Source organism: Mustela putorius, unplaced genomic scaffold (assembly GCF_011764305.1).
Source record: "Mustela putorius furo isolate JIRA1106 unplaced genomic scaffold, ASM1176430v1.1 tig00000785_pilon_pilon_pilon, whole genome shotgun sequence".
Classification (NCBI taxonomy): Eukaryota; Metazoa; Chordata; class Mammalia; order Carnivora; family Mustelidae; genus Mustela; species Mustela putorius.
Window position 1 is genome coordinate 9,500,023 of NW_025421480.1, and position 12,094 is coordinate 9,512,116.

At 48.2% G+C, this 12,094-nt stretch overlaps 1 protein-coding gene across 1 annotated transcript in view; it reads left to right on the top strand.

The window, feature by feature from the left end:
• The first annotated feature begins 2,562 nt into the window (after positions 1 to 2,562).
• Positions 2,563 to 12,094, top strand: part of SCCPDH (saccharopine dehydrogenase (putative)) — a 32,454-nt gene continuing 22,922 nt past the window's right edge. Inside the window, exons 1-3 of the mRNA XM_004756811.3 lie at positions 2,563 to 2,908; positions 4,425 to 4,537; positions 10,515 to 10,595. Of these exons, the coding sequence (XP_004756868.1) occupies positions 2,719 to 2,908; positions 4,425 to 4,537; positions 10,515 to 10,595 (384 nt within the window). The 5' untranslated portion in view covers positions 2,563 to 2,718. The remainder of the gene's footprint in view (positions 2,909 to 4,424; positions 4,538 to 10,514; positions 10,596 to 12,094) is intronic.

Here is a 12,094-nt window from a genome sequence, read left to right on the forward strand (position 1 = left end):
ACAAAAAGTGGGAAGAAGGGGCACCTGGGTGGCTCAGTGGGTTAAGCCGCTGCCTTCGGCTCAGGTCATGATCTCAGGGTCCTGGGATCAAGGCCCGCATCGGGCTCTCTGCTCAGCAGGGAGCCTGCTTCCTCCTCTCTCTCTGCCTGCCTCTCTGCCTGCTTGTGATCTCTCTCTGTCAAATAAATAAATAAAATCTTAAAAAAAAAAAAAGTGGGAAGAAGTGGTGGGTCTATGTGAAGCATAGGGGCTTGCAAATTAGAGCTTACCACCCTCCTGCAGAGGCTGGGAAGCTGGGGCCCTATCTTCAGAGCTGGTTGGAACAAACACTGAATTGTTTTGGCAGCCTGGATTCCCTCAGGCAGACATTTTAAGCCAGCATCGCCTTTGGAAGGCAGCCTTGAGATGTTACGAACTGTATCAGTGTTTGTTCAAGTCTGTAGAGACCAAGGTCAAGGCCTTGTTGAGGAGAGGGCTCAGAGGGGTTTCACTGTGGTTTGCTCCAGGACAGAAGCCATGTCACCTGGCAAACCCTCAAATTGGCAGTCTAGGAATTCTCTCTTTTCAGCCCCAGGTCGCAGAGGGCTGAGTCTCTGACCACCTCACCAAGAGGGCGGCCAGTGACCTTGTCCCCAAGCTAACCTCGTCTTCTCTTGTAGGATGAGGGGGCTCTCCTTCTCTTTGGTGCTACCCTTAGAGCTGAAATGACCCTCTATGCTGGTCCCCTGGGGAGAAGGGATCCCTTCGAGGATTACTTCAAGAAGAGCCTGACCTGCTGGGACCACTCGATGCAAAAGCAAATTCTTCCACGATGCCTGTCACCGTAGATCAGATATGCTTTTTGGAGTTTGAATAAAGGGACTGGTCAGATTTACTCTTTCTTTCCTGAATTTTCTCTGCTCAAAGGAGCATTTGTGAGATTTATGCATATTGTTGTGTTTTACAATGAACCCAAACATGTGCCTTGGGGGGAACACAGGAACCTGGCCTCAGGGGCAGGACTGCAGATGACAAGACATGATTCCCACAGTGGCTTCTCTGCCCCTTGTGCAAAGCCAGCTTCTGCTCCTTTTTAAAAATTATGATTATAGGGGTGCCTGGGTGGCTCAGTTGTTAAGCGTCTGGCTTCAGCTCAGGTCATGATCCCAAGGTCTAGGATCGAGCCCCACATTGGGCTCCCTGCTCAGCAGGAAGCCTGCTTCTCTCTCTCTCTCACACCCCCTTGCTGTGTTTCCTTTCTCACTGTCTCTCTCTCTGTCAAATAAATAAATAAAATCTTAAAAAAATAAAAAATTATGATTATAAAAGTAATGCGTACTTGTTTGGAAAGCTCAAAAGTTTTAACAATATAGAAAGGTAAAATTTTTAATGTGGAAGTCCCTTTCTGCTCGCCTAATTCATACAGATCCACTTCCTAGTAATAACCACTAACACTGCTAATAACAGTTTCCACTCACTGAGCAGTTCCCCAAGCCTTTCACAGCGATTGTTTTAGGAAGACCTGTCATGTATTCTGCCCAAGGTTTCATCGGAATGAACACATCCTTTTCATCTTAAAAAGAAGATTTATGCTCTCATGTTGTTAGTGAACTTGCTCCTTTCACTTACAATGTATCTTGGATAATTTCTGTGTCACAACACGTATGCCTCCCTCATTATTCTCCACTTGCATAGATGGTATTGAATGGATATGATACCAACTTTATTAAACAAGTCCTCTGGAGGCACCTGGGTGGTTCAATTGGTTAAGTATCTGAGCTCCCAGTTTATTCCAATGGACTTTTTGTATATGAAATCCTTCCTGGGCTCCTCTTTTCTTCTATAAATAAGGACTCCCCTCCTTTGTTCTGGGGATTTGCATCTGATTTTGCCATAGCTAATTTCTCCGGAATTGCAATTCTCTGCTATTTCTGGTTAAACCCGATTTTGCTGGTGAAATAGGGGGCAGGGCTCTTTTTAAGGTTAACACAAGTGGCTAAGCAAATCCTATATCCAGAGGGAATGGAGGTAAGTAAGCTCCTCTCCGGGAGGAGGTAGTAACTACACAATTATTTGCAATTCTTCTGGACCCGGAGATGGCTCTTCTCCCCCATGCATTTACTAATGCATTTAAACGTATTAAAATGCTTCTGGATATATGAATCGCATAGCTCAAGAAACTTACTTCTGCATTTGGAGGATCTGCCTAACCTCCCTGCTCAAAGGCAGGCTAGCTCTGGGAGTTGTTTTCTCCAGGGAGCCGCAGGGCAGTGACAACCATGAAGGGGGTCCCCAAGTCCCTGGGCGGAGGGCGGAGGGGCACCACCCGTGGTGAGGTCAGGGGCTTGCGGTCCAGGGCGCTGCGGCCTTGGGCCCCAGAACCCATTCGCCCTCCACCTGCTTGCTCCGGCTTCGCGAACACTCCTCGGCCTTGGAGAACAGTTCTCCCGCTGCGGGGTCCCTGCAGACAGCAGGAATTGGGGCCAACGCCTTCCCTGTGCGAGGCTCTCGCGGGCACACCAGGCCCGGGAGTGGGCGTGGGCGTGGGTGGGGGCGTGGACGTGGGCGTGGCCCTTGCGCCGCGGCGCGTGCGGGGCGTCGGGAGCGCGGCGTGCTGGCTGCGGCGGCGACGGCGGCCGCGGCAGAGGCCGTTGCTGCGCCCGGTACTGGGATCGCTGCGTGAGGCGCAGGCGCGGAGGACTCCACTCTTCCCGGGCTTCGGCTCGCTGTGGGCTCGTCATGGCGACCGAGGCGAGGCCCTTCCACCTGGTGGTGCTGGGCGCGTCTGGCTTCACCGGCCAGTTCGTGGTCCAGGAGGTGGCCCGGGAGCAGGTGATCCCGGGGCTGAGTCCCCGCCTGCCCTGGGCCGTGGCGGGCCGCTCGCGGGAGAAGCTGCAGCGAGTGGTGGAGAGGGCTGCGCTGAAGCTGGGTAAACGCGGGCTGGGCGGCTTCCCGCTCCGGGCAGGGGTTCGGGTCGCCCGCGGCGAGCGTTTGTCCTTCCGGGGGCTGGGGGGTGGGGAGGCTCCCCAGGGCTCCCCGGCCGGCCGGACGTCCGGAGCGGTGCCCGGGGTGCGGGTGGGCCGTGGCTTTGGGCCGCTCCCCGCGTGAAGCCCAGCAGTCAATGCGTGTCTCCTGGGTTGAAACCCCCCGTTGGCGTGGCGGGTCCCGCAGGCCAAGCCGCCGAGGACTTCGGTTCTTCCCTGGCCGGCCCGGTGTCCCTCTAGAGCGGGGCGGAGGGGGAGCTGGTGGGGCTGGAGGGGTCGTGATGGTGAGGTCGGACGGGAGGGGACGGCATCGGTTTCCGGCGGCTGTTCGTCCTCTCCCCTCGCCTTGGGTTTTGGCGGTGGGCGAGGCAGCTTTCCAGGTTTCGGGGACGTCGTGGACTTCGCTTTTCAGTTTCTTTTTTGCCTGTGAGAATTCGCCAGCGGGCTTACTCTGTCGCGTTGGCTTATTCTTTTAGCATTCGTTCCACAGGGTTTTGCTGCCTGGTCTCATCCGTGCTGGGTGCTGCCCTAAGGCCGGGGGTACGGATGGGACAGCGAGACAGCGCCCACATTTAGGTCTCAGGAGCCTTTAACTGCGGCTCCTTCCCACCCGAGTGGACCTCATGCACCCAAATGCGCCTGCATTCTTATGTTTCATCTTCATCTCACTTCTGATTCCACCCTGGGCCCCGGAGTGCAGAATCCTTTTTGCTGTCACCACCAATGGGCACTCTTGACCAAAGAGCTTTTTGGTGTTTTTTGTTGGTTTGTTTTACTTTTTCAGAAGAAACAATTTCACTGTTGAAATATGGTCTTCCGTTTCCTTTTCCTTCCCACCAAGACTGGACAGGTGCAGCCTAGCTAAGTGGCCAAGATTGTAATGCCCAGGTTCAGTTGTTGTGGGGAACACCTTGATCCATCAAAACCTGCATTCCGCTAATTACAGTAATTTACTCATTATAAGCCTATAATGAGTGTTCTTACCTAGATAGACTGTGCTCTCTACCTCAGAGTCCTTTTTTTTCTCGTGTCCATGTTAACTTCTTTTTACCGCCCCCCTCCCCAGTATTTTGTCATATGTAATTGGTTGGTAGTTGATGAGAAACTTTTATAATGGAATTCTTGCAACAGAGAAGAAATCAGGACAGTCATCTACTCGGTATCTAAATGATGGTGAAATTGTTATTTACACACGGTTATTCTTTGCATGTTGCTTAAGTTAGATTTTTTTAAAGCTTAATGATTTTTTCTTTAGCAACCTGTGTAGTGTTAACTCCATATTCCTCATAACTTTCTCTCTCTCTCTCTCTTTTTTTTTTTTTAAATTATCTGGTTTTAAAAACTTTTACCTCTTGTTAGTATATTTAGTAAATCTGCCACCCCTGATTTCTATAAAAAGACGATCTGGAAGATCTAATGCTGTATTAGGATTTGTTTCAAACAATTTATTTCTTATTTCAGGAAGACCGACACTCCCATCCGAAGTTGGAATAATAATTTGTGATATCACGAATCCAGCCTCACTAGATGAAATGGCTAAACAGGCAGCAGTTGTCCTCAATTGTGTGGGGCCAGTAAGTCATCCACCCGGTTTTGTGTCGGAACAAGCAATGTATTCATTTCCAGCAGAGTCTGGTATTTGATATTCCAGAGGAACATAAGGACAGAGGACAGAAGAGTTGGTTCAGGACTTCAAGCCCGTGTGGGGGAGTTTTCATTCCTTATGAGGAGCCAGTGGATGTGACCCAGGTTTCCTGAGAGAGTCAGACTCTCGGTGGTACTACTTCAGGGCTCCTGGTTCCTTCATTGGTTACAGCTCTGGTTGCCAGCTTTTTTTTTTTTTTTTCTTACTGCATGCTTCTTAAGTTAAAAAATATTTGAGCATGTGCCCCTAATATATTTTTTTATTTCCTGATAAATGATATTCCTCTATTATTTATTCAGTACAAATATTCATTGAATGTTTATTACATGGATACTGCTCTAGTGTGGGTACCTGGACATAAAGGTGAGCAAAATTGAGAATCCCTCATGGACCTTACAGTCCAGTGGTTGAGACAGAAAACTAAGGTTATAGTTGTAGGTAGTGATTAGTGCTTTGAAGAAAAATCAAGCAGGTTAAGGAGACAGAGATATTGGCACATGAGTCTCTGTGAGGTGGATGGTCAGCAGGACCTGACATTAGTGTCGAGCCCCGAGTGAGGTGAGCAGGGGAGCGGTGGTAGTAGTTGAGAAGGTGCTGCAGGGAAGGGCAGCTACAGACGTCCTAGATGACGTGGGTTTGCAGGACAGGAACTCCAGAGAGGGCAGAGGTGGGAGATCACGTCCGAGAGGAACCCAGGAGTTAGGTCCGAGGATGTGGCAGGCCAGGTCCGGGTTTGAAGTGAGCAGAGTCTTTGAATGGTTGAAAGCCAGAGCACGAGCTCATGTATGGTTTTGTAGTTCCTTGTCTTCTGAGAGAAAAAAGGGGTCCTAGGGGACCCACAGGGAAATAGCCCAGGCAGGCCGAGTACAGGATGGGGGTGGAAGAGGTACTGAGAGTGGTGGGGGTCAGAGGATGCTTCGAGATTAGAACCATCTGCTGTTGTTGTTCTGGACATGGAGGACACACTTCTGGCCTGTGTCCCAGGGTGAATGTTGGTAACAGTTACTGGTCTGTGGAAGCCATCACAGTTGCCAGAATGTTTGAACACTAAGCATCTAGGAGATTGATAATCATTTTTTTAAACAATTTTTTAAAGGAATTTATTTATTTATTTATTTATTCGAGACAGATGCAGAGAGAGAGAGAGCATGAGCAGGGGGAGAGGCAGAGGAAGAGGGAGGAGCAGACTCCCTGCTGAGCCAGGAGCCCAACGTGGGGCTGAACTCAGGGACGCTAGGATCATGGCCCGAGCCAAAGGCGGTTGCTTAACCATCTGAACCACCCAGGTGCCCCTGATAATCACGTTTTAAATGAAAGCAGAAAGGTTTTTTGATTATCCAGTGAAAATGTATTCAAATTGTTTGTTTAGATTAATCTCATTCCTAATTAGTTTTGATTCTGTGCTCTCTTGCTACGACCATTCTCTTCTGTACATCCTCAGCCAGCCTCCTCGCCCTTCCTACCCCAGTACTCTGGAAAAACCCAAAGATGGTGTGTGTGTGTGTGTGTGTGTGTGTGTGTTCTATTTATTATTTATTTTAAAAATTAGTTTCTGAGGTAGAATGTTGCATATAACACCCACTGCTCCTTAGTGTGTGTGTGTGTGTGTTCTATTTATTATTTATTTTAAAAATTAGTTTCCGAGGTAGAATGTTGCATATAACACCCACTGCTCCTCACACCCAGTTACCCCTTCCCCCCACCCACCTCCCCTCCAGCAACCTGTTTGTTCCCTAGAACTCACTGTCTCTTATGGGTTTGCCTCCCTTTCAATTTTCATCTTATTTTTCCTTCCCTTCCCCTGTGTTCATCTGTTTTGTTTCTTAAATTCCACATGTGAGTGAAATCATAGGGTATTTTTCTTTTGCTTGACATAACACACTCTACCTCCATCCAGGTCATTGCAAATGGCAAGATTTCATTTCTTTTGCTGGCTGCATAGTATTCCATTATATATATATACCGCATCTTCTTTATCCCTCCAACTGTCGGTGGACATCTAAGCTCTTTCTACAGTTTGGCTCTTGTGGACATTGCTGCTATGAACATTGGGGTGCAGGTGCCCCTTTGAATCACCAAAACTTTTTCCAGTTATTCCAGTCCCGTCTACCTTACCTGAACTTGCATCCTCTGTCAGCCAGTAACCCCGCAGCTCTGTGTGTCTGGAGAAAGTGTGTCCCCCTGCTGACGGTCCGTCTTTAAGTATGTGGTGACAAACCTCCTGTGGGGCCTGAGCAGCTCCAGCCACCCTAACCCCACCTGCCTGGACTGTTCTCTCTCCTGCTCTTTGAAGCAACAGCTTGTGTCCTCTTTGTCTTCATGTTTTTCGCCTCCTGTCCCTCTTCCCTTGGTGATCTGATTATTTTATTTCTTTTTTTTTTTTTTTTTTTTGCTATGACAGTCGAAGCTGTTGAAAGAGAATTTCTTCACCTGCGTACCTGCATAACCCTGACTCTGCCTTCCCTGTTTGGGGGATTTGAAGACCCCATGTTGACATTTTTATCACGTCTGCCCTTCTGGACTGTTTCTGTGCCCCCTTTGCAGCTGAATTCCTTGAACACGTTCTTTCTCCTTCTGTGTCCACTTTTCGCTCCCACTCCATCCTAAGCCACTCTTGCCCGACCTCTGCAAACCTCCCTGCTCCAGGGAGCCTGGTCTGCGAAGCCTCACCAGCTGCCCACACTCACCTGGAGCCAGGCTCTCGGCATTTTTCTCCCTTCGGTCACGTCCTCCTGTGTGTGGCTCCTGCGGTCTGTTTCTTCCCTGGTTTTCCACCAGCTCCGTCCCCCTCCCTTCTGTCGGATAGTCTCATCTTCCTGTAAGTACCAGAGGCTCAGCTCTCGAGCCTTACAGACTTCTCTGTTTGCACTCTCTGAGCCAGACTTTTAAAAAATAATATATTATAAGTATTGTAATAACACACACACAACCAAAATGACCATTTTAGCCATTTCTCAGTGTACAAACCAGTGGCATTTGGTCCATTGGCAGTGTTGTGTAACCCGCACCATCTTATCTCCAGAACTTGTCATCATCCCAGACAGAAGCCCAGAAGGTTGGTTGGTTTTCATTTGTGTGGTGTGTTTTGTTTTGTTTTGAAGAGAGGTCTTTGGTGCTTCCTACTTGTCCATTTTGGGCCAGCATTTTTGAACAGCGTAGTGTAGTAAGTTGAGACTCCAGCATTAAAAAAAAAAATGATCAGGTAGCTTAGAATAGAAAATAGAGTGAATTACATGTAATATGGCTAAGTGCTGGTTTATGAAACTTGTGTTTCAGTTTGGTATATTTGTACATATTGACTGCCACATGAAGTGGATTTCTCAGCGTGGGTTGTGGTCGAAAGGTTTCGGATGCCATCTGTATGCTGATGGCCCACGTTAGCTTCCAGTGAGGACTGCTCCGGAAACCAGATGGGGAGGTCCGGCTGCCTTCTTGGTGTTTCCACTTGGATGATTCATGGGCATCTGAGTCCCTAGGTTTTTGCCCTAAATCTGCTCCTTCCTGGGCTCTCCTGGGATTGGCATTTTCACTTTGTGAGTTTGGGGTCATTACCAGTTTCTTCGCAGGTTTTTGTTTGTTTGTTTTTACCTCTTTGTCTATTTTGTGAACAGGATATCTGTAAAACTACTTAGGCATGTGTAAACAGGCATTCAGTTGAAATATACCGAAAATGAATGAATGAGGGCATCACTGTGGGCCCCTGTGCATGAGGGACCCTCCCAGGCTGCCCTCAGAGCCCCTTGTATAGTTTCCATTCAACACGGGACCACGTCAAGTGGCCCAGGGAACATGCCCAAGTCAATTCATGTATTAACTGTTAATGAGGCTTCATTTTTTCCTTTGTGTTTCCTTTAAAAAAAAAAAAGCGTGAATAAGCATACTGATTTTATTTCCATAACTGAGGGAATGGGTCTGTGGGCCCCTTGAGGCAAGCCTGCCTACGTGGCTGGGAGACAGCTACGTTAGGACATGGAATGCTGAGAACAGGATTGCAGTTTTGACCTATAAGCTGATTGGCTTCGCTGGGGAGAAATCTCTTCTGAGATCAAGGATTGTTACCATTTGTTTATTTATTTCATAAAAGCACAAGGTTATAAAGTAGAGAAAAACAACAAAAAAAATTAATATAGAGATGTTAGTGTTGAAGTCTCAACCTCAGATTGCCCGGAGAAGAGAGCAAGGTGGGCCAGTTGAGACAGAATACGATGTGGGGATTGGCGGGGAGGCATTGTGGCGGAGAGGGAAGCGCATTCTGTTTCCAGAAGGAGCTGTTATTATTTCAGAAAGCTCAGTAATGCTTTACTGCCGCTTGCCAGTACTTGTAGGTAAACCCAGTAGCCAGCAGGCTGTGGCTCACTCTCTGAGCCGTGGGAAGTTAAGCCAAGGCCAGAAGGCTGACACTAGAGGGGCCAGGAGCTAGCCTGGCAGCCACGAACAGGGGAGGGGCCTCCAGGGAATGGAGGGCAAGGAAATAGCACAATTCGGAGATGAGCGGCAGTGGAGAGCTGTTGGAATATGTGGATAAAGGGGTTGTGCTGTGACCTGATGCTTTTCGTGACATGCTAAGAAGGTTGGACTTTCTCCTATAGTAGCTATAGGCACTGTGGAGCTAGCAAAGGATTTTAAGAGATGTATATATATCTGTGCACACGTGTGTGTGTTCGTGTGTGTACGCAACGAAACAAAGATAACATCAGATTCTTACTTTAGAATGATGATCTGGTGTTCTTTGGCCATGGGACTACCTTGGCTGCGGAGAAGCTGGTTACTGTGTACGGTAACTTGCGTCAGAGGTGGTAAGTGTTTGAACTCAGATTTGGATGTGTAGAGGGGAGGGAACTGATTTGAGATTTTCAGGGAACTAATTCGTAAAACTTGGTGACTTCCAGGGCAGGTGGAGTAAAAACCAGGTTCTAGGTTTCTCACTTGGGAGTTTTGTGGAGAGCCAGGCCAATCATGGCAACAAATGAACTTTCTCCTTTTCCTGTTGGTCTGTATTTTGACTAATAGGACCAGTAACCTACCCCCCTCCCCCGCCGCCACTGGCCTCCTTGTCTGTCTGATCAGCAAGCCCAGTCACTTCTGTCTCTTTAACAGTCTTACCCTTGGTGTATCCGTCCCCTTCCTTCCTTCCGCCCTTTGTCATTTCTTAGCAGCCATGGTGTTGTTTTCTAGTGGGTCAGGCAGAGTGAGGTGTGTTTTCTGTACACCTTATACCACTGTCCTACTTAGGATTCTTCAGGAGAGCCTAGTAGTCCTGACCTGGCCCCAGTGTTCCTTCCAGGCCCGTCTCTCATCACGTCCCTATCAGCTACTCTGAGCTTCAGCTACCCTTACCTTTTCTCACACCTTCACATATACTTTTCTCTTTATCTGGATTTTTCTTTTTGCTGGCAAATCCTTGTTCATCAGAATTCAACTCGAATGAATCACTTGGTCTGTAAAACTTCCTGTTTGGTTTTCAATTAGAGGTGAGCACACGTTCCTCTAATTCCAACGTGCCTTCATTCACCCTGTGAGAAGTGGTCTGGTGCAGTTACGTGATTTTTCGGCTCCTTTATGAATATTTGATTCTTAATAACTAAGACTCTACTTGCAAAACTCAATGGCATTTCATTCATTAAAGCTTGCTAAGGAAGGCGCGCCTGGGTGGCTCTGTTAGTTCTGTGTCCGACTCTGGATTTAGGCTCAGGTCATGATCTCAGGGTTGTGGGATCAGGTCCCAGGCTGGACTCTGTGCTCAGCCCAGACTCTGCTTGAGATTGTCTCTCTCCCTCTGACCCTGCCCTGTTATGTGCACACATTCTCTCTCTCTTTCTCTCTCTCTTTCAAATCACTCACTCTGTCAGTCACTCGTCAGGCTTGCTAAGTGAGAGTAAACGGTTGGTTTTCTTTATTCCCTCCAGTATCGATTTTACGGAGAACCTGTAGTAAAAGCATGTATCGAAAATGGAACGAGCTGTATTGACATCTGTGGAGAGCCTCAGGTATGTAAAATGAAGAAGAAAGAAGGAGCTGTCTGTGAGAGGGGGGACTATTTAGTGCCGCCCCATAGACCTGTTTTAGAAGTCGGGGACCCCCTCCCTCGTGCTGAGACGCGCGGTTCCACTGATGGCTTGAAGGAGAGTGCGATGGTCAGGTCTTCCATTCTCTTGAATTTTTTTCCTGCCTTACCACCTCATTTTTTGCAGGGAATGCAAAAAATTGTGTGTAGGATGTGCTGCTTTCTGTAGCTTCCGCGTGCTGTGAGAGGGCTTAATTAAAACGGTGCGCCGTGTGTAAATTCTTAGAATCTCACTTTTGTAACGTTTTCATAATGAATTCCCTTCTTGTAATCAGACACCTTTACAGCGTTACAGAAAAGGAAGTGTAAAATCCTCCAAATATAAACATTGTAGACACTCACACTCGAGTGCTTACCGCACGCCTGACACTCTGCTAATCCAGCATTTTGTGTCATCTGAATGTTCCGTGTTCCTGTAAAGTCGGTGTCGTCTGGCCTGTTTTGTGGATGAGTAAACTGAAGCTGCGGGGGGTTAAGTCGTGCTGCTGAGTCCTCCCTCCCCTCGGTAGAAGCAGGACTCAGCTGGGGTTCGCCTGCGTGCAGGAAGTAGGTCCGCAAGCACCAGGCCACCCCGGCTTCTCGAGAACTGTCACCTCATCTGTTCCTGCGGTCTCTGCCACTGTCCTCACCAATGTGCCGATCTAGTAACGTACTGGAAAAGACTAGGAAAGTGTGAATTACCAAAATCGAGTCAAGAAGAGGTAGGAAACCTGAGTGAGACAGAAACCAATTCCTGTCTTATTTAAAAAAAAAAAAAAAAAAAATCCCACAGCAAAGAAAATGAGGAAACCTTCCTAAAGTGTCCTATAAACTGCAGTAAAAGTGATCTCAAAGCCTTAATAAGATCCAGACTGAATGAAGGACTCTTACAAGGCAGTAATACAAATCAAATCACCTAATTAAAAATGGGCAAAGGGATGAGTAGAGACACGTTCTGTGGAAGAATCCCAAATTGCTTGTGTAACTACTCCACCCTCGAGGCGGGGAGCGTGACTCACCACCTTTTCCTCAGGGGGCGCCACACAGAGTCAGTCCCTCCCCTAGAGAACAGTACAGAGAGGAGGGAGCAAGAGAAGAACTTGGTGGTGGTGAAACCTGACAATCGCTACCTCAGCCGAGTGTTCAGGGCCACCGTCCACACTGGTAAGTCCCAGTGACGGTACATACCCTTGATGGAATGTCACAAAATGCACCTTACCTCTGCGGTCTCCCCCCTGCCCCCCAAAAGCAATAAGCCCACACTGGTCACGAGAAGAATTCCAACGGGGGCATGCTACAAAATACCTGATCCAGAGTCCTCAAAACTGTCAGGGTCCTGAGAGCCCGAGGAGACTGTCACAGCCAATAGGAGCCTTGGGACACACGGCAGATAAATGTGATGTGGGATCCTGGGGGAGAGAAAGGACATTAGGTGAAAACTAG